Below are 22,676 nucleotides of genomic sequence, written 5' to 3' on the forward strand. Positions count from 1 at the left end.
ATTTGTTTCTCCAGGCTTGGGGTAGGACGGGATTGAACAAAACAACGTCACGTGCCCCTGTGTGTGTGAGCTTGGGGGGTATGAGGGTGCCTTAAGCTGGCAAAGCGCCGCGCTGCTGTAAMCCAGTCCCTGCAAGAGGGGCCTGTGCTGTCCTTCGGATAAAGCACAATGGGATAAAGCCATTGGGATAAAGCAGGATGGCTGCRTGTCCTCTAGGAGCTCCATACAGGCGCCTGGCTGGGCTGGGCAGGTTTATTGGGACACACACGCACTTGAGCCTTGCAGCTGACAGCTGAGGAGCGGCACCAGAGCACACGAGCAGAGGAGAGATGAATATCCAGGGYGGTATTTTTAGATCTGCATCCACTGTCTCTTCCTATTCAGAACGAAAGTATTTCTGTGAAGGAATTGTTCTCAATGGCTGCTAAGGATTTCCAGAGAAGGAGATTAATGTGCTGGAAGCGTCGCRGCACAACTGGGAGCGCTTGCCAGCTGCCGCGTTTTCTCGTGATTCGTAGCTCACCCTACTGAGTTTATCTTCCTCAAGCAGGAAGATGTGGATTTCAAATAACACTAGAACAAGCAGAAGGGCTGGAAAAATGCAAGATTCCCTGTGCTGGAGCAGCACACACAGGGGCTCGTGGGCACTGAGGACGCAGACATCTCTCCTTAAGGCTTCCCCTCACAGGCACTTCTTTTAGGGGGGCCTGCCTCATTTCCAATGGCCAGGTGCAATGTAGTGCAATGCGATACTCGGCACCAACGTTTCTTCAGCCTCAGAGTGCCAATTTTTTCAGAGATCATGCAGGTTCACCACAATAAAAACAAAGGAGTGGGAAACAAGCCACGGGGGAGGGAGAAGAGCAGCCCAACGGCACCCGGGTGCTACTGCTCTTGGGTGGTCCTGCCTGCAGAGCGGCTGCGGTGCCCTCCTGCTATTTATTTCTTTACCTCATGGCAGCTGCACGCCCCAGGAGCCTGGCTGCCAGGAGAAGGCTGCCAAATCGAAGCCGTCTTTGGGGAGCCTTTGAAGGTGGAGAGGAGGGTGGATTCTTGCGGTGTGTTTGAGGTGCACAACAGTCTCATCGGCTTTTATCACCCTCCGGACCGGGTAGCTGGGAGGTTTGAGCTGGTGTAAAATGAGCAGGAGAGAAAAGGAAGGATGAGCCCCTGCTGTGAGGAAGGCTGGAAGAAGTCCATCTGCTGCTGCCTTGGGGACCCACATCCCCTCCGTCGTTGTCCCACATCATGAGCTCCAAGGTGAGGCCAAGGATGCCACCAGCAGCTCCCTCCTACCCGAGCATCCCCTGCCTTTTGCGAGGCCAACACTCCTCTCCCGGCTTAATTTCACAGCACTTACAGGTGATGAGTTTCCTTTTCCAAAGATTAATAGAAGAATTCCAAAGAATTAACCTTAAACACCACCCTTAAATACCAGCAATGATCCTGTGCTCAACAGACCACAAAACATTGATGCTTGGTAATAAAAGTTTTTACTTTTATTTTACGAGGAAAATAAGAATTTCAGCCTGAATAAAAGCATTCCCATGCTACTGTGCGTTGTTGTTGTTGTTCTTGATTTATTTTAAATTGAATTTACCAGAGTTAAAAGTCTGGAGAACACATCACAGGCCAAATCTGAAACCTTTACTATTTATGGTTTTGCACCTCACATGAGTGCATYTCTGTGGCTCTAAGACCACAGTTTAATTTCCCAGAAATACAGCCCTCTCCTAGTAATAAAAGGTCACAACTCAAAGACTAGGTTAATCATACACCTCCCAGCCAGTGCGTGTTTGCATATTTGCCTGTAGCCAGCGATAGATTTCCATGTCAAATAATTCAGGTGTTTTTGCATGATAAAAAGCCCGGATAAAAATATACAGTTGCAGCTGAATCTGTCATTGTTATATATGTTTTGCATCTGCTGGGAATTGGTAACTAGCTGAACATCCAGAAAGGGGTCTACTCATGTGGATGTTGCTTGGACTATGGGCACTATCCAGACCTCTTAGGTAGCTTTAATGGAGTCAATAGCGGAGTCCTGCCACAAACATGAAGCTGAGGCAATAAACATGCTGCCATACTTATGTTCAGTTGCACCACATCTGGACTAATAAAATTGGGGTACAATGGGGAAGTCCAAGCCTGTAAAATGCTGAATTCCGGTCACTGTTGCTGTCTTCCAGGGAGTTATTCACAGGGGTAAAAGCTGCAGGATCCATCCCTGGAAATGAAAGATATATTTCTGTGGCCACCCATGATGGTCACAGCATGTCCATTCTCTTTGTATAACCTGCCCATACCCATGTGCTACAAGGCTGAGGAGCTTTGGCTCGTGACCCAGAGCTGTGGGGCCTCATCACCAGTGAGCCAGATGGGGCTGTGACCGCAGGGACCATGCCTGAGAGCTCTGCTGTTGCTGCACTGCCCAACAGTTCATTCCTCCTGCCTTTAATTTGTGTGCTGGTGGGGCTCACGTAGGCAGTGACACGACAGCTTGGCTGGTCTTCTCCAGCTTCCTGCTGCCCAGCACAGCTAACCAAATACCTCAGATACAGAGGATGCCGTTTTGCCCCTGAGCAGAAAGGTAAATAGGGATCTTTATTATTCATCTTCTTGGATCCTGAATATCTATCTGGCTTCAGCTTCATCTGTAAATAAGGGTATATGGTCAGGCGGAGGGGTTACGCACTGCTGCCGTGTTGCACTGATAGACATCTAAGCAAGCGATGCTGCCTATGCGAGCCGTGAAGCCATAGGAAGTGTCTCATGATTCGAGATAAGAGAGCCCATCACTTCCTCCTTCTGTGCTCTGCAGGGCTGAGCTGCTGCCGGGCGCATGGACAAGCTGGCTGGCAAGATGGACCACGAAATGCTGGGAAGCATCGTCCTGCTCGCCATAGTCACCTTGATAAGCGTTGTCCAGAATGGTAAGCCAAAAACAGGCATTTATTTACGGGCTAAAAAGGAGTGGGGAAAAACTGAGTATGACGTATGCTGGTCTTTGGACACAGTCTTGTTGTATTTGTGTGTGTGTTTAGGAATGACTTGGGCTTTAAAAATTATTCCTCTAAGCATTTTGCATGCCAGTGCTTCAGTATCTTAGCACTGTCCTATTCTGYGGCATCCTAGAGCGAGTTAGTCACACACACAGCAGCTGATGGAAGGGACAATGTGCTGTGGCTGCCTGCGAGGGGGTGTATCGAGCTTCAGCAACGGGGACATCTCTGCAGTCCCAGACCCCAACGGAGGCAGCCAGGGAGAGCCTGGGGCCAGGGAAGCTGAGCGACTGCATGGGGGATGAGGCAAGATCTGGTGAGGGAAATCTTGCCCATTTCTTCTGGGCAAGATCCCACCGGGCTGGTGAGGCCACCGCAAGCACCACCGAAGCCTGAGACGCCTGACTGTCTGCCAGGATCCAGCTATCCGACGTTTCTGCATCCCCRATCCTTCAGCTGGATGAGTTTTCACTCAGTGCTGACTAGAAAATGCTGCAGGTTTTCTGCAGTGGATAAATTCCTTTTTTATTTCTCTTACCTTATTCAGAGCTCTGTAACTTCAGTACTATGCTTTAGAGTTTAGGGTCTTTTTTTTTTTTTAAACTATGAGTTAAAAACTATAAGATTTTCRTTTCTGCGAGCCATTTTCTTTCTTTTAAAAACACTTTATACTCATCTCGTACAAATAATCAGATCAGTATTAATATTTAATACTTAAACAGAAAATTGTGCCTAGAAAACAGCCAAAGGAGTGAGTTTTCCTGCAGCTGCACTGAGATYGCCCTGAGTTCAAGGAGAATGGTGTGCAGAGCATCTAGCACAAATGCTTGAAATCCCCTTTAACAGTTTTCAGGAGGCAAATGCAAAGATTCACGCTGAGTGCAAACCACGTTGGACAAAGCAAAAAACTGCATCATGGTTCTTGTTAACAAGCTATTCTTGGGCAGTTGCAAAGAGGGGAAGTGCCAGGGCCACGGCATAAGCAGAGCTGCCACAGAGGGAGAAAAAAAGCTGAGGATTCGAGCAGTTTTGACATAGGCAGTAAAAGCAGGGACATTCAAACCCAATGCTCGGCCACGGCTCGCTGTGATCAGAGCACATGCTGCAATTAAAAGAAAATGTTGAATTTCCATGTCTGTTATTTAACCAGATCACTGCCTTTATGTATGGATTTGTCCTCTTACTCTGAAACTCCCGCATTCCCACACACTGCAGCCCGGGACACACTCGCTCGCTGGAAATCTGCCTGCAAGGGTACAACCRTGAGCTGTGCTTGGCACAGGGCTCCGGGTGCCAATCCCAAGTAGCACATGGCCCTAAACTGTGATTCCTGAGCTTGCCTCGTTGGATGTCCCCCTCCCTGGTTTTCTGTTTAGGAGGAGCTGATGCTCTTCCTGCAACATTTGTGGTAATAATCATGGCAGAAGAGCTGCTGGTTGGGGCTATCAGGTGTGCAAAACTCTTGCCGTGGCTTTGGCTCAGCACAGCACGTAGGCATCTGCTTAACTATCCTTAAGCAAGCACAACCATTACAGTTTCACTTGCTGTGATTCTGCCCCAGTCCAACATCCCTTTTCTGGCGCCTCCTTAGCGCTGGGAACGTGCCTGTTCTGCAGAAGGCAGCGAGCTGTCAGATGTCACCCAGCCACACATGTCACCCTAAGCTTGGTTCTTGCATCAGTGAGATGTTGTAATTAAAAAGCTTTCCCCTGCCAGACAAGCCAGGGGAAGCACTGAGCGGAGCAGGAAGGAGGAAGCAAAGCAAGTCAATGGAAGCAAGGGACAACTTGTGTGTTTGCCAGCATTCTGGGGGCTCAGCATCAGCAGCCACTTCTGCTCGCATGAGCTTGTGAAAAATGCAAGCTTGGATTTAGGTCTTTTGCACCTTAACTGCAAGCTGCTGTAGTCTCCTATCCACCTTTGATCCCACAGAGAGGTTCCTCCTTCTCTCGCTCATAGTGAGGCCACGAGCCAGGTCATGAGAATGATCCTGCTGAAGACAGACCTAACAACAGAAGTGTTTTATTTTCATCCCATGAAAATAAAACAGTGAGGGTGACAGTGAGGGTGACAGAGCCCTGGAACAGGCTGCCCAGAGAGCTTGTGGAGTCTCCTTCTTTGGAGATCTTTAAACCCCGCTTGGATGCAGCCCTGTGCCACATGCCACGGTGACCTTGTGTGAGCAGGGGGGTTGGACTCGATGACCTCTGAGGTCCCTTCCAACCTTAAGCATTCTATGATTCTATGATTCTGTAATATGGAAACCCTGCACTCCCATCTCCCCTGCCCATCTGTGTGTTTGCTGGTGTCAGGGGGAACAGGAGCAGCCAGGCTGGAGGAGATGCTGGGACTGTGGTGGCTCCTGCTCAAGGCAGCCCTGGAGCCTCGGCCATTGGCACCTGCTGCAGGTGAGCTGAATTAAATCTCTTAGACAGGAGACGTGTCTCCCACCTCCACTCCTGTCTCACACCTCTCTGCTCTGCTCACTCGTCTCATGCCAGGCTGTGAACTGTGCTCGGCCGTGAGGTTCTGGAGTTGCAAATGATCTCTGTAGAGTGTCCCACCTTCCCTGCCCTGGCCATGTCCGTCTAACACCCGCCAAGTCTGTGTGCTGTGAGAGCAAGCCCATGACCAGCCCACCATGGGATGCGAGCCACCAGTCTGGTCCAGCCSTTCCAGGGAGATCTGGAGATCCCGCAGAGTATGCGAGATGGACAGAGCCAGGGAGCAGCATGAGATGAGTGCTGCTTCCAAGGGAAAGGACTCACTGGAAGTGAGGTTTCATCCTCCCTAGTGACAGCAGTTCAGAGGTGTTCATATATACAGATATGTAGCTCACTCTTGGCTTTCCCTGAAGCTGTGGCATGTTCTAGTGATCTCACCTGGATGCAAAAGAGGAGGCTACGTTGCCCAGCGAGCCCGTGTGATCCAAGGCCATCGGGGGGAGAGGCTGGTTCCCATCAAGAAAACACTGGCCAGCCTAGTCCTCTTTGACGAGGTCCCCTTAATGACATAGGCCGAGTGATACCCCTGTGTCAGAGGCCTCAGCAACAACTGGACATCTTCATCTGGACCACACCACCACAGCTCTGTCACCRCTTGGTGCCTGCTCCAGCACCCAGTCCTTATCCCAACTCTTCCTATGCTCCAGCAATGTACTGCACTGTGAGCACTGGGAGGTTCGCAGCCCTGCCGAGTCACTGGTTTAAAAATATATAAAAACACAGTGGTTTTTTTTTATTCTTCTTTTAAGAAAAGTGACAGAACAGCTGGATGTGCCCAGGGAATCACTCACTACTGGAAAGCAGAAAACACAGCAGCTTTTGAGGGAGGCAGTTTAAGTAGAGAAAACATACAGCATCTGTGACAAAAAGAGAAGCAACTGTTAAGATTCTGGAATGAAATCCTGCAATTTATCAAGTTCTACCTACTCATATTGTTATAGAAATGTTTTAATGTTTTTCCTGATGTTTCATCTTTTTATATATATATCTTCTGCTAGTATTCAGAACTGCAGAGAAGTTTGGGTGCACTGAGATTGGATACGTGATAAAACTCAGCTGGTAATTTGTAGCCTGTCAGAGGTCTGCCTGATGTATTTAGACATATGATTGATAGTCTGGTTTAGTGTCATTAGATAAAACGTGTTTGTCATGTGCTCATGATACATTATCTCACAGTGCTGCCTTTCTGCAGCAGTTAACATCCTGACACAAGACTATTGCTTAAGTGGGGAAAACACAATGTGGTACATAAAGATCAGTGAACAAGATAGGTGTCCTTATGCTAGGCCCTCAGAATAATTTCTTGTAACTGGAGCATCATCGTTACTTATTTACAGTTTCCACTGACTCATCYATCAGCTTTAACACCCAATTCAAGCTGAGAAATGCGTTGCTCTGGATGGGGGATTTCTCCATCCAGCTCAGATACTGGTTTGGAATAACCCCCCTTTTTCTTTAATCCCCTGAGAAAGGAGTAAAAAGGTGGCACAAAAATGCTGCAGAGCCCTGGCCGTAGGAGCCAGCATCCATCCCACAAAGCCAAGAGATGCCCCCCAACTGCATCTCCTCTCTTTCCTGTTCACACAGCYTTCTTTGCTAGCAAAGTGGAGCACGAAAGCAAGCACTGCAATGGCAAAGGCTTCCAGCGGCCGGGATCCTCCACCTTCGACCGCGTCTACACGGCCAAGTGAGTAGCCAAGYCCCGCACCGCGACGGGGCCCATCTGCCATCCTTGTGGCTTCCTTAAGCCAAGGGGGGCTCCAAATGCCCCGGGRATGGTTGTTCCCGTTGCTGTGTGCCCGGCGGCGCTGTCCGGGCACGGGGCTCTCGAGTTCTTTGCTGGATAACCCGGCTCTGCTCCAGGCTCTGTGGGTTTGTACTGCCCTGGGGTAGCGCTGCCTTCGGGAAGCAGCTCCTCGGGAAGCAGCTCCCCGGCAGGGCCTAGTGCTTACGCGTGATACGAGCRCAGCCTGTGTCCCAAAGACACCGCAGCCCTGCAGGAAGGTAGAAGGCAGCGCTCGCAATGAAGGCCTGCGCTTAGGCCCCAGGCAGGGCCTGCAGCACCTGCCTCTGCACCTCTTTCCTTAGGCCTCGGTTTGACAGCCCTTACAAGCAAGTAGAAGGGAAAATTGTTTCCAATCGAGAAGGCGAAGAAAAGAAATATTTCTTATTGCTCACAAAGTACTGACAATGTGCTTGAAGCAGTCTAGAAGACCAAAATCCTGCCCTTTACAGGGGCGTTGTTGCCAACAGGGAAAGATTTCTCCCTGGAAAAGCATTTCCTTCTGGAGGAAGGAGTTGGAAATCACTCTTGTTCGTGCAGTGAGCTGTGTAAGCTTCGTCAGACACCCCAGCTTGCTGCACACTTGTCCTCCAGCCAATACCCTGAGTAACAGGACCCCACTATGAGCGTTTTCCAAGGAGCACAGAGCCTGCTGTATAGGATAGAGAGGGGGCTGGCTTTGGCACCACCAGGCAAAGCAGGGCAGCTGGATCCCAGGCGCGTTTGTGGGATCCCAGGCAGGGAAGAGGGAAGCGAAGTGCCTGGTTTGGGCACGGRCACGCTGACCATGAGCCGCTCTCCCCACGGTGACTGTGGGCGCGTGAGGCAGCTCGGCATGCGCATCCTGCCCACGCGCTGCCTCRCGGGGCTGTGGAATAAACAGAAAGGAGCAGGAGCCCCGATTCACCCTGCGGAACCTAGCGGCTCCCTTCCGCTTCCCTCTCTTCTCACTCCTGCCGTGTGAATTCCTTTCCAGCCAGAACTGCGGACATACCTACCCCACGTTCCTCGCCGTGCTGTGGTGTGCGGGGCTGCTTTGTAGCCAAGGTAACACGCGKCGGGTTGGTTTTGGCTTTCTTCTTTCTCCTTCAACCGTCAGCGGCTAGGGAAGGGACAGGGCACACGGAGACGCTGCCAGACTGCAGGGGAGGCTCTGGCCACGCTCGGGCATCGGCTCCGCTCGCTGAAATGAAGCAGGGACCTGATTTCTTGAAGGAGAAGAGAGATTAGCAGCCTGGATGCTGGGCATGCCGTGTTATTCACCCTCCAGAATGGGAATGGGCTCGCTTGAGCAAACAGCCTCGGAGGAGGCTGTGAGGAGGTGGCTAAGGCTGGTGGTTGGATCCGGGGAGAAGGCACCCAGGATGGGGGCAGGAGGGTGAAAGCGGCATCACCTCCTCCTGTCCCGGGACAAGCGCCACTCGCAGGGTATTTACTGGCATACCTAAATATKCCCCCATTGAATATAGCGGGACTTTTCCCAAATTTAAGCTCCAGAGCATGCATAACTACTTTCCTAGGGTCTTTGAGTATTTTTTTCTCTGGAAATGTGGAGTGTCTTGTCTGGGAGAAGACAAGAGGAGCTTTTGCCTGCAGGGATGGGAAAACGTAGAATTAGAGGGGGAAGGAGTGTGCTCCTGTGTGCTCAAAAATGCATACGGAGCCATAATACAGTCCCTCACCTGCTCCTGGAAAAGTGCATTATTTGGCTGTCTTTTATTTCTGGTGAACCCGGTGGCGAAGCTGGCACTCTCCTCCTCAGGCACAGCACGACCTGAGGCAGCTTTCTGGCTGTGGCAAGCGTGCCGAGGGCAGAATTAGACCCACAGAGTGCCCTGAAAAAGCGGAGCGGTGCAGTGGAAAAGTCTCCTGTTYTCCATACCATGTTTTCTGTCCTGTTTCCACTGCTCAGATCCTAGCCCAAGGCCACGCTTTCCCCAGAGCCCTGCCCAGCACAGGCAGCAGATGGGGGACAGCACATGCAGCCTGTGTAACATGTTGTTTTACCCTTTGCTCAGCCCCTGCTGCCTTTGCGGGGCTCATGTACCTGTTTGTGAGGCAGAAGTACTTCGTGGGCTACCTCGGCGAAAGGACTCAGAGGTGAGAATTTGCAGAGCCCCTTTTCAAACCCTTTTCCTGTTGTTTTCCCTGCTCACACAGCATATGCAAATGCCCATGTGCGTGCTTGTGTTTCTGTTTGCACAGTATCTTCCTTTCCCATTAATAAAGCTAATTTTGCACACAAACAAAATTGCCTCATCGCCTTTGATGGCTGAGAAGACACGTGGGTCTTTCTGAATAGCTGCTGCTCTAAGAAGCAGCCTGTGCTGAGCACAGAGGGCCAGATCCAGACCCATGCTGCTGGCTGAGACTTCCCATTGGCATTTAAGGGCTTGGAGCTGCCCTTTGCAGACATGCAAGTCAGAACAGAAATGGGCCGTCTCCGTCCCACCTCCTGAGATCTCTCATTTGGTCCTGACAACAAACTCTGCAGTCTGAGGACTTTTTAAGCAAGATTTTATGTATTTTAATGAGTTGCTTTTCTTCCTTTCTGTCTCCTCAGCACTCCTGGACACTTATTTGGAAAGCGCATCCTTTTGTTCCTGTTCCTCATGTCTGTAGCTGGAATACTCAACTACTATCTCATCTTCTTTTTTGGAAGTGACTTTGAGATGCACATAAAAACGATCACCAGCGCAATCTCTCCACTGCTGCTCATTCCCTAACTTTCTGTTGCACTGAGGGGGTCAGCATGCTTAATAGATTGATGCCCAGAAGCAGACATAATTCAACTGTTGAAGAAATGAACCTGTAACCCTTTTAGATTGCTGTAAATCTAACGCTCAGTGGGCTTTGTAGTTTGATGTAACCTTGCTTTTTGCTTCAAGAAAAAGATTTATTGTGAGCACTCAGCATGCCCAAGGAATGGTAACAACTTCCAGTTAATTCTTTAGATTTTTTTCTGCAAATTGTACTTTATAAAGCTGATTTTACGACTGTGAGGAATATTTTATGCTTTCCCCATAGCTGTGCTATAGTTAGCTCTTGTCATGAAAACCAGGAGCCTCACAGCCTCGCTCATGTGCAGCCATCCTGACAGATGTGCAGCTGCAGCTGCATTCTGCAGAGGATTTCACCCATGCAAACAGTCCAGCCTCTTCACCTACCATGTCCTTGTGCTTGTGGGTGACCACGCTCCCACCAGTGCCAGAGAATGGCAAATTAGCCCTTGCCTGGTCTTCCTGTGTAGATATTCACAGGCATAATTCTCCTTAACACTGGTCTCATTTACACTTCAGCCTTTTTATGCTTCCAGAGGTGTGGGAAGTGATCTTGTGTAAATGAGGATCTGGTGTATTTGTGATAGGGTTGGTTTTGTTTTGTTTAATAAAGCAGTCTAAGAGGACGAAATCTGCTTTCTCCCGTGTTTTTGTGCAGCGCTCGATCGTGGCTCTCCAAGGCCCGGACGTGCCAGTGCAGGGAGCAGCAATGGGCCAGATCCCTGCAAAGGAGCAGCGCTGCCTCTGCRTGTGCCAGCAGCACTGGCTCCGAAGGATGCACACTGAACAGCTCCTTCCCCATTAGCAAGTTTAATTCCCTGCCTCCTTCACTTACAGTGTGCCCCTACAAGTCAATATCAAGGAAGAGTTTGATTTTCAGAGGCACACCGAGGCAGGCAAACAGGCAGGCACAATCTTTTTAAACATTGCTACCATATGAATGCTTAAGCTCTTAAGCCTGTCTGATTACCACATGCAGGATGGATAAAGCTGCATTTTATGACTCCTCTGGGAGGGACGGAGTCTGCTAGCTACGTGAGGAGAGAGTCTGCAGAGCTGTTTTCAGAGAGGATCCAAGAAAGCAGGCTGCCTTTGTACTGAGGCTTATGGGCTTCTTCCCAGGCTGGTGCGCTGCAGAGGTGCTTGTGAGCGCTGCTCTCTGACATCAGCCTCTGTTATCTCTGTACTGGCAGTGCTAAAATAACACACGCTTTTGTTTTTTTCTTTTATCTTGGGCAGGAATGCTAGACATGAAAGGCTAGTTATAAACATGCTTATTGCATGATGATTAGCAAATGAATGCTTTGACTAGTCAGAAGAGGTAATAAAAAGATGTATCTTACAATTCTAACAGCTGCAAAAACACCTTATTTCCTGTCCTGGCATAGTGCTTATATTCCCTTTTCTCCTTTTCAAATCATTCTGAGATACCTCAGAAACCTGCTTTGCTCGGTGCCTTTCTCTCTGCTTCTCTCTCCTTAGCCTGTCCGCAGCCTCAGCATCCTCTGTGGCCACCTGCGCCCCTCAAGTGGCTTGAGTAGAGCTCCTGCTCTACTCAAGGTRACATTCCTTTCTGGAGACCATCACTTGTTGGGGAAGGCTGTCCCAACCCTACATGTGTGCCCTGCAGGTCCTGACAACCGTGACAGGCTCTCTTGGCCCTTCATGTCTTCTGTGTGGCAGAACATCCCATCTGGCCTCTTTTTGACACGTCCCTTTGGCATCCATGAAGCTCTTGATGTTCTTCACTGATTACACAGGGCAAAGAACTCAGGTCTCTATTATGGGTCACAGATGAACCATCTCAACCTGCTCAGACCTCCTCACTGACTAGGTGGCTAATTTTACACAGCTGCGTTTAGGTGAGATCTGTTCAGACCTAAGCATCTTCACAGCAAATGAAGTCAGGACCATCTTTTGCTGTAACCATTTAAATTCAGAAGAATTTCACCTACTTACTTCCTCAAAGCCTTTCTGATAATGAAAGAAATGAAAATATAGGCAAAATGTGCTTTTTATCGGTCTCTAAATGAAAATGACTATAGCATCGAGCAGATAAACAGGTGGCAGATATGTCACTATGTAAATCCTCTGGTTAGTGTCACAGTGTTTCCTATGTTACAGCCAAGGCTTGCGGTTGCATTTACCTTTTCATTCTTTCTAAGAAGAGAAGATGGTATYAGAGCTACTTGGGCTTTCCCCACTGTGTTACAGAACAACAGATTCACTTTCAGCAGAACTGCGCAGTACACTGCCTCGCACTTGGCACACCGGCTGCGCAGAAAGCCACAAATACACGTCCACATGCCAAAACACATGAGTAGAAGTGCACTGTACAAGACATGTGGGCACAAACTGGAGTCATATAGGTGCAACCCTGCTGGCTCACAGACCTGTGCTGCGCCCGGGGACACGAGGGGCAGCAGAAGCAGCAGCCTCGYGTCGCTGCTCCTGTGTCAGGCTGCTTAGAGCCTGTATTTTACCAAACACGCAGACCAGCAGCTCCTGAGGGCCCTGGGGCTCGGTGTGAGTGACCATCGCTTTGTCATTCCCGGTGTCATCGCTCTGGTGACGTTAACCGGCCTSTCCAGGWACCTTCCCAGSGYGTGAGCCCTGCTCCACCGGCAGTGCCAAGCTCCGGGACGTGCCAGCACYGCGCCGGGCRGCCCTGCCTGCTGCACACCCATGCAGCCCAACACCCAYCAGGGAGCTGCTCTTCCCGCTGGCCACTCTCAGGTAAATTAAATTAATTTAAGAACCACCTGATGAGAAAATGGAAGATTTTTCTTACCACCCCGGCTGGCACCCACATTCATGCTCACAGGCTCCCAGCAGATCTCAGAAGGCTGTTTGTGCATCTGCGTACGAGATAGATAACTCAAATAACCACATTCTGCCTGTGTGTAGAGGTGCAGACACAGCGTGTATTCTTATTGTGCAGGTCTCTGTGGTAGCRGCTGAATCACCCGAATGCCAGAGGGTTTTCAGGAAAGATGGGGGGTGATTGCTCTGCTAGCAGCCCCCTCGCTGCTCGCAGCCTGTGCACATCAGAGATCCAGAGCCTGCTGGAAGCGAGGCCATCCCAGGATGCTTTTGATCTCCTAACAAAGGCCTGGAGAACATGCCGTATTCCTGAACACAGGCTGCATCTGCTTCTGCACAGCTCTACAACCCTCTAGTGGAAACTCGGGCCTATTGACGCTCAAGTGCTTCTAGATGGGCTGCTCCCTTGCGTTTTTAAGCCTAAAACCGCATTCACATATCTAAGCAGGTGTGTGCTTCCTCCTGTTGGAATTTTGATTATTCCAGCATGCTGGAGCCCCAGTCCTGTGGCAGGAGCCACACAAAGCAATGTGCGTAGCAGGATCTAAGCAAACAAGGAACATCCAAGCACTGGGGGGAATCTGTGCGTGCATCCCTAAGAGTTTCCTACTGCCCTTGCCAGATTCCCCGTTTCCCAGAGCTCCCCAAATCAGATGCTGTTGGCTCTGCAGTCTGCACCGTGTCTRCGCCGTGCTTGCTTCCAAGTAAGTCTCTGAGGGTCAGGAGAGCAGCTCTGCTGGCACAGAGCACACAGCATGACTTGTTTAGCTTTTACCTGGCCTGAGACGACWTCTTTCACCAAAGCAGCTGGTTTAGTGTTCACAGGACCCATCAAAACCCAACCCCAAGCCCTGTCAGGGTGGGACGCTGCAGAGGTCACTGCATCTTCTGCCGACCACAGCAGGAGCAGGACAAGGCCGTGCAGGGCACACTTCAAACAAGCCCACCCTCCACAAATGAAAGGGCAAATCCAGAAGGAGAGCAACAGCAAAACCATTCCCTGGGCAGTTTTAGATTAGTGCTGGCAGTGGGGATGTGCTGAACTGGCGAGGAGAGGGCGGCGGAGGCCGTCACGTCCCTCAGGGAACGCCCATGGAAGCGCATGTGCTTCGCCATGGCCACCGGGGCGGGTGAAGGGCATGGCTGCTCCCAAGGTGGAAGACATGGCCACTCCAAAGGTGGTTTGGCACCTCCGGGGGTTTCGAGTGAGGAACTATCAACCTCTGCATGCCCCGGGGCAGAGGCCGGCGGCGCCGGGCGCTGATGGCCCCCCAGGGCCAATTGGCCCGGCGCCGCCGGCCTCTGCCCTGGTGCATGCACAGGGACACCTTGGGTGGCACAAGCCATCTCATGAAGACATTGGCCCGTCTCCATCCATCTCACTGTGAGACCATCTYTCAGCCTCCAGCCGGGGCACCAAAACCTGGCAGAAGTGAGATTGCTGCCCCAAAGGGTTAGGGGTCCCCACAGCCATCTGGCAGGGATCTTCTCCCCCTCATCTCAATAGGCAAATGTACTCCCAGGGCTTCCCACAGGCTGCCCAAAGAGCTGCTCAGGTGCCACCAGCTGGGCACTTCCTCCATGTCCCCAGGGCAAGAAGATCAGGTACTCAACGGGCAAGTTAGGAACTGGAATATAGACAGCATGGTGGGTTTCTCCTTAAAAASAGCAGCGCRAGGGTGTCGCAGTTCATATAGGAAAACAGCGGTGTCYTTTCTGCCCCATGGGAATGGCCAGGAGTGTTTGTCCACCGTGACCCCTCGCAAGGCCACATGATGCTTCAGGAGCCTTGGGGAAAGGTCTGTTCCCTGCTGCTTTGCTGTTYGCCACCGTTTGCACAAGCATGTGGTTGATTTATTGTTTCTGTTTGGTTTTATTTTTCCCAAGAGTGCTACCGCAGGCTCCATCCCCGGACAGCGTTTTCCATGCCTTTGGCCTTGCCTCAGTGCTTCAGCGAGGGACAATGTGACCCAGCAAGGGCACCCTCCATGCTCTGATGTTAAGGAAAACAGTGGGGTTTTGCAATGCTGTGGTTTCTTGGAGCCTATCCCACTCATGGAGCCTTCGGCAGAYACCAGCTGAGGAGCTGCAGAGAGCTTTCATTGTGCAGCCCCGCTGCTCACCCCTGCTTGGACCTCATTCCTCGATTCCCATGTGTCCTCTCTCAATTTCCCTGCTCCCACAAGGCTTCACAGGGGTGCTGGCCCATTTGCCATCTCCATCCTTAAGTGTTTCCCTTTCACATCCTTCTGATGGATCAGGGAGTGGACATACCTGGGGAGCCAGTTCAGGCAAAACAACACATGCCTGACTTAGAAAAAAAACAGCCATTTTTTTCTTCTCTCCTTTATTGAGTTATTTTTAACCCAAATTGTTTTCCTGATACTCTTGCTGTGTGGCTGTGCAGCCAGCTGGATACTGGGGAAGCCCTTGAGTTTTTCCTTCCTCTTGGTGTAAAAGCTAAGCTGAAGTTTCCATGCTGAGGCCCTCCTGTATGGGTGAGGTTTCCTAATTTGCACTTAGTCATCACAGAGTCACCAAGACTGAAAAAAACCTTTTCTGCCCTGGTGTAGACCACAGGGTTTACATGGCACCCTGTGTGCTGCAGGAAGTGTGCCTGCACCCTCGCTGCCAAACCTGCAACCCCTGCTGCAGAAAGCACCAGGTCCACACTAGCACAGGAATTGCAAATGACACACTATGACAAGGCTAATAAACGTAAAACAGCAGCGGGAAACTCTGCTCAGGCTGGTTTGGGGGACCCCAAACCCCGCAAGTCATTGCTCATCCCACCCACTGTCACTTCAATGACTCCTGGGTTGCAGTATTTCAGAAAAGAGTTTCCATTTCCCAAATAGGGGCTTTAATTCATAACTCTTCTTTTGTCTGAAGTAGCAGGATATAATTCTTCTGCTAGGGATTAGCTGGCTGCAATAAAGTCTAGGTTCAAATTTAAAGAGATTGCTAATAAAACATCAGCTCCAGCTCCCTGGCAAAATTAAACTAAACTATCCCCATTCACACAGAAGTCTCTTGGCTTAAAAGCAGCATTTTATTAGAAGGGAGAAATGAAGAGCACGCAGATGAATTAAAAGGGTAACTCTGGCACCATTTCACATCCCAGGCCCCCAGCGGGCTACCCTGGGCTACCTGACTGCATTGTCTCCCCTGAAGTAGCCCTGGACTCACAGTGCAGGTGGTCAAACCTCGCAGGGCAGCAAAGGCCGATCCATCCACTGCACTGCCAGTGACTCCACTCTCTACAGTAGTAGCTTACAGGAAAGAAAAGGAAAAAACTATGAAAAAGACGYCCCTGCTGCTCTTCTGTGTTATGACTTTGGTGCAGGTTACCGATCTCCTCAATCACAGAGGGTAATTTCATGTGTCCCCCGCCTTCTGTAGATGACTGGTGGACACTTGATGATACACCTAGTTTTTAGGAGAAAGGCCTCCTGGACACAGTGAAAGGCCCCATATAAAGTCAACGTGTTTGATGCTTGTCCACTGAGCTCTTCTGCTTGCCTCCCCTTTCTACAAGGTGTCAACAAAGTCCCCAGGGAGCAGGAGCTCCCACCCGCCCGCAGGGCTGCACACACCTCCCACAACCCGGCCTTTCCCGAGTGCTGCGTGTCCGGAGCACGAGGGTTACAGGTACCACCGTGGCACYTGCCTCCACGGGCATCTGTCCTGGCCAACCTGCCCTGTGAGGTCCCGTGTCCTCCACTTCGTGCTCCTTGGTGGACTTCTATAGGGGCTAGGTCACTGCTGGCCTCCTTTTGCTGAGCACTCCATGAAGCCCACGCCACGGTTCCCGCTTTTCCAGACAAGATGTGTGGTCTAACAAGCTGCCAGCCAGCAGTGCATCCAACATCCTAATTTGAAACAGCGCAAAGGCATCAGGGCCGCGTTCCTAACCTTTCTCGGATGTGGGGCACAGCATGTCCCGTGTTTGCGCGTGAGGGACGCTGCAGACGTGCAGGACGCAGCGGTGGCTGCTGCGTCACGTCGTGGGCCTGGCTCTGCTTAACCTCTCACACCTCAGTGTGGGTGTGAGTGGTGCTGACCAAGTCCTCCCCGTGCGAGCAGAGCACAAATAGTGACTAATGACTGCAGGCCATGACGTGAGGTCTCATCAGGAGGCAAAGCTGCGGGTCCACAGACTGCCAGATTCACCTGATTGAGAGCCTGCAGGCACTGGAAGAAGATGCCTTATCAGACCCCATCCTGTTCCTCCTCTCTTGTTTGTTCCTTCCTGTTGTCCCTGGTCCTGCAGTCTCATCCTCACCTTTCCTTCATCTGTGCAGCTGGGAGACATTTTTCTGAGCCACTCTGCTCGCTCAGGTGGCAGAGACTGCCATTTCTGTGAATTAGGGCAGTYTGCAGAAAGAGCCTGGTAAATGCCAGAGCTGCTGCAAGATAAATGTCAGGAGTAGAGAGCAGAGCCTTTCTCTGCAGCCCTCTCTCTGGGACTGTCACTTGTGTTTGGCCTCTTGTAGATGATGCTTGAGCAGCTGTGGTGTGGAGCTTAAAATCAGTGGGGWCTTTCTAAGAGGCCCAAGCACTGCTTTCAAATGCAACCAAGTGATGCTGTTGTTGGAGCAGGATCACATCCACAAGGATTTTTGATCTGACTCAGTGCAGATGATTCYGCATTTTTACAAATCTCTGCTCCTTGCTAACTTCCCAAAGCACACCATGGGTATCCATGAASGAGACAGGAGCATAGGACTGATACATCCTGGAAACCAATTAAGATATATACTGCCAAATCTATTGTTTCCTCAAATGATTCAGCGGGTGATAATGGAACGGTACAAGTGGACTTTATTAATATAACATGAAAAAATCAGCACTGAAAATGAGTGAAAGACTGGACAACCATCCCTCAAACAGGGAGGGCAGGGCAGGCTGGGCAGGGCTTACTCTCTCCCTGCTTCAGCAGATAACCACCCATCACATACAAGCCTTAGCTAGGGAACCTGGATGGCACAGACGTGCTCCAGGGCTAGCAATGGCAGTTCCTAGGGGATTGGGCCTCTCTGCTGGCCCAGGCCATGGTGTGATCCTTGTTTGGGAGCTCAGCATATCGCAGGTCCAAGCAGGGGCAGCAACAGCACTTCTGAGTGCTGGAAGGRTCTCCTGTTGGCTTGGTAAGAGCTGCATCCCCTGGCCTGTGGTGATGCAGTGCCCTGCTGAGCAATGTGCAGGTGCCTACAGATGGTCAGAGAACCAGTTTTAGGCCAACTTGCCAGATATTAGCACTTTTCAGGCAGCTTTTCCCTTCCCACATCAGAGCTGAGGAGGGGAGATCATGGGGAAAGGGGCTCAGCTAGGAGAATGTGCACAAGCTGAGCAAAGGGAGCAATTGCTCTCCTGACGTCCTTGTGAGTGACTTCCAGCGTGTCTGCAGGGCACTGTGTGCACCCRGCAGGACACTGCGAGCACCAGCATCCAGCTCTGCCTGGACTTGCATCCCGTGAGAAACAGAGCTGCTCATCGCAACTCGGTTATCAGAGAGAAATGCAACAGTGCAGCCAGTGGCACCAGCTCTGATTTGGGCACACCTGAACATCATACACTGCTGGACACTGTGCTATGTACTCTGCCTTGCTTCCTTCAACAAAAACGCTTCCCAACGCAGCCTCAGAGCATATCTAAATCAGAGACATGTTCCCAAAAGAGTCAGCTCTAATACAGTGCTGGTGCCTGTGAAAGGGTGGCTCATGGTACCACTTGGCAGATTCCCTACTGCCTCCCTTCCTTCCTGCCTGCCTTCTGGGCTGAGAAAACACAGGRTGTTGCAGCAGTCATTTCTGCAGCAAAGTCAGTGTTTTAGCTCCTTATTTTACAGTGGGTGTGCAACAAGCCTTGCAGACATGTCACCACAGGACACATCAGTATGTGGACAGCCTCAGAAACCCAGGTCAAACTAGCATGCACTGATCCTTGCAAAGTGTCAATTAGACAAGATCTAGTAAAACTTTGGTTCCTAATGCAGCAGTGTCATTTATTGTGGCTCTCTGGGGTTTTCTAACTCAGAAGTTATGTACTAATTGTTTTTTTTCCTGTGCTTGGCTGTTGTAACATGCTCTGAAGTTCATTACCAGTCCAATTTCTAGAAATTGCACAAGAAATTTTAAAATACTCCACAAAATTTAAATTACAAAATTTAAAATATGTCACAAATGTATAGTGAGCACAAAGCCCTGTGGAAATTATTCAGGATTACAGATCTTATTCTTTATATTCCCATCGATATGGTTAAAACTAAAATTATGACATGCACATGGTCATGGCAACTTGTGGTTTATGCCCGACATCCCTGCACTGTCACCTYGCTGGCTATGTCAGGAGGGGACAAGGGCTCTGCCCATGGCCTGGAGAGCTCCATTCTGACACGATCTGATTGTCCATTTCTCCGGTACTTCAGTCCAGGGCTGGGATACACCAAGCAGGGACTGGCCACCTCTCACGCTCCTTTTCTGCCTCTGTACATACTATATCACTTAGGCCAATGCTCCTCTAGCAGGTCTAGGATTTAGTGCTGTTCGTATTCAATCAGGCATATCCCAGAGGAACCATTTAAATTGTAGAGGATATGAGTACAGAATATGAAGAGACCACCTGGGTCATTAAACCCTGTCCCCTGTCGTCCCTAGCAACCATATAATAGACATTTAATCCAGAAGGACCCAACTACCTTCCTTTCCACCTCCCCTGCACACTAGGAGCCCGTAACACGATATCAGAACCATCACTGAGACCACATTTTTCCCTGTAAAAAGGCAGGGCTCCCAGAAAATAGAAATTCTCTAGTGTCTTTGGTCATAATATATTAGTAAGAATAACACAATCTCTAGCAATAGCTTTCCACACAGCGCCAGACTTGGCATGTTCCCCAAACACTTGCTCAGCCATTTTAGAGATTTATGACTAATAATTGTATAGCTGGATAAATAATTAGACTCTGAGGTTTTGCCTTAGCTTTTTTCTTACTACTGCATTATAAATAAATCCCCTGTTCACAAGCTATATTAAAACACCCGTCAGTACTATAACATGCATTTCATACTGGTGACTCACTTCCTGCTTGTATACATTGATTTAATTTCCATTATCTGTGTTGCTTTATTTATGTAGTTATCAAGCCTGTCTTTTGTCAGAAATATGTGTGATCTATGCATGGAGGAATAGRTCTATATAAATAAGGATATACTGTACATACATACTCAGGGATATGCAGTGCAGCAGGCCAGCATGAGGCAGAAGTGATGGATCCGCTCTGCACTGCCCCAACCTCCAAGCGAATGGGGAGATTGCTGTGGGCAGCACATCAACCTGCTGGGAGGGAGCAGCACTGACTAGAGCTCTGCAATGCAATTGCTGAATAACGCCTAGAAAGTCCTCTGGAAAGCAARTCCTTCTAAGGCAGAGAAAGATCTTGTTGCTCTCCCATGGGATCCAGTGTTATCAAATGTCTATTGAGCATCTATGAAAGAGTAAGGAAAAAGGCCGCATCAGCCATAGGTTTCCCTCTCAGAACTGTGCATTGATTTGGTTCTTGGTGTGGCTAGTTGTCCAAGCTGCACAAGTACTTAAAGGCAAAGGCAGGACAGAATACAAACCATGTTAGACTTGTAAAAGAGGGGAAGGTAAATGGGGCCTTCCACCTTTGGCCCAACTGTGCAAGAGCTTCTCCTCAAGAAGAGCTTTTCCCTTGGCCCTGGGTAGAGATGAGCACACCCCCTTCCATGGGCYGGAGGCAGATTTATGGGTAGAAGGACATGAGGGGCCAACCGGGCTGCTCTTTGCCCCTTTTGCTGCTCTGCATCATGTCCAAGGGGCTCCACTGCCCCTTGTCACTACCAATATGTGACCCCATTATAATTTCACAGTGCGTCAAGTCCTTCGACTGGCTTTGATCCCTTTCCATGTCTTCACCTCTCTCCCGAGTTAGATTAAATCCCTGTTCTAATTAGGCAATAGGGTTCATAACCCATAGGAATTAGTGTCTCCTAGGGGGAATGCCCTAAGAGCAAGGGAAAAAGGCAAAAGCTGCTCAGGAGTAGATTTTTTTTTTTACATAAATAGAAATGCAAACTGTAGATGCTGGGACCAAGAGCCTGTGTTTTCTTTTCCCTGATTTCCTTTATATTTTAGGCCAGCTGGATGCTGCTGTGAGCTAATCCAGCGGATCTGCAGCAAATGGGGAAGTAAGGACCCACATGCATTACTCATGCTTCAATCTCCCTGCAAAGAGGGAATTTAGTTGACATGGACCTGACTCCACCTGACTGCAGTAGTGAAAACTGAGCTCATTTTTTGTGCCAGTCAACTCAATTTCATAACTGTTGGGACACAATAATAAATAAAGACACTGGCTTCAGGCCTATCGTCCCATCTCAGCTCTGATTCTGGGTGAGGGTGACAGTTTATGTGCAAGAAGGATTTCTTAGTGACAGTAATTGCTTTTTGCCCACCTGAAAAATTCTGGTACAACACCTACAGTTGGTATGAACAAAAAAAACAGCACAAGCATGACTTTTTCTATTTTTCTCTAAGGTTGGTCAAATTTTGCATATGCAATCAAGTTAAATTAATTAAGTTAAATGAAAACAATCTGTAAGCAGCAATTACTACTTCCTCATAGCCACATTTTTCTTTCCTTGATTGATCTGTGCCTTGCAGCAGCAGCCACTTCTTATACCAACCCACGAGAGCAATTCTTGGTGGACTTCCATGCGGATAAGATGCAGGGCTGGAGAACTTGARCCTCCCACCCTTCCCAGTGTTCCTGCAGCTGCTACTCTCACGTGAGGTTTTATCTTCAGGCATTTGAGACACCTGCTCAGAGCAGATTGACACGAGCACCTCTACAGAGTTATCAGCCAATTGCTTCCTGTGCAGGTTTTGATTACTTTCCATCTTGGGCATTAGACCAAGTGAAGCCCCAAGGAGTCCACAATATTCTAATTTAACTTTTTGTTTTTGCTGGCTCATGGTAGGTTTATTTGCTTTGGCTTTCACCAAAGGGCAGTCCTGAGCACTCTGTTCCCCCACAGCCATGGTAGTGATGTCTGTCACTAGGTGGTAGGTGGCCAGCTCCTGGAAGGAGACCAGGACAACTTCAGGAAGGACGTGAGTCATACATTTATCAGAAAAGTCTTCAGTAACCACCAAATACTCTCATGACCCTAAGATTTTGGTTTTGCTTTTTTCCCTTGTCATGTCATGTTTTAATTTTGTCTTTACCTTGTGGAACACCCAGGAAATCTCTGCCCTTAACAGCTGAACCTGTCCTCTGCTTTGCAGATGGATGCAACCAGCTCCACTTCTCTGCAGCCATAATACTGGGGGTTGTGCTGCTACAAAAATATTAACAAAGCTGGGCCCTAGGGCATAATTAGTCAAAGAAGACTGATACTCTGCAGTTACTTTCCCTACACTCATCTTTCTTCCTAAAAGGATGTTGACATCATAAAAAGGTCAAACTATTCTTTACACTATTAGCAAAGCCTCTAATAAATAAATAATGTGCCTTTGTGGGTCATTTCCCTCTATATGTACAAAGGAACCAGAGGGGTCCGATTCACATATGTTTATCATAAATTTTTGTGCAATTAGAAGGATTTTCTGACTAGGGTCAATTTTAGTCTACAGAGTTCAGTGTAGTATGGAGCAATTGAAGCAATGCGGTAAGAACAGTCAAGCTTCTTTGCAATGAGCTGAAGCACTCTTAATCCAGGGCTACCATGTTTGTAATTAAAATATTCCATAATCCACC

At 49.4% G+C, this 22,676-nt stretch overlaps 1 protein-coding gene across 1 annotated transcript; it reads left to right on the forward strand.

Moving 5' to 3' along the window:
- Positions 1-2,821: 2,821 nt before the first annotated feature.
- On the forward strand, positions 2,822-10,604 carry ALOX5AP (arachidonate 5-lipoxygenase activating protein). Its single transcript, XM_026049839.1, has 5 exons — positions 2,822-2,933; positions 7,094-7,193; positions 8,266-8,336; positions 9,308-9,389; positions 9,853-10,604. The coding sequence occupies exons 1-5, from the start codon at positions 2,843-2,845 to the stop codon at positions 10,013-10,015; spliced, it is 507 nt and encodes a 168-aa protein (XP_025905624.1). The 5' UTR covers positions 2,822-2,842; the 3' UTR covers positions 10,016-10,604.
- Positions 10,605-22,676: the final 12,072 nt, after the last annotated feature.

Source organism: Nothoprocta perdicaria, unplaced genomic scaffold, assembly GCF_003342845.1.
Source record: "Nothoprocta perdicaria isolate Ctin4 unplaced genomic scaffold, notPer1 scaffold_62, whole genome shotgun sequence".
Taxonomy (NCBI): domain Eukaryota; kingdom Metazoa; phylum Chordata; class Aves; order Tinamiformes; family Tinamidae; genus Nothoprocta; species Nothoprocta perdicaria.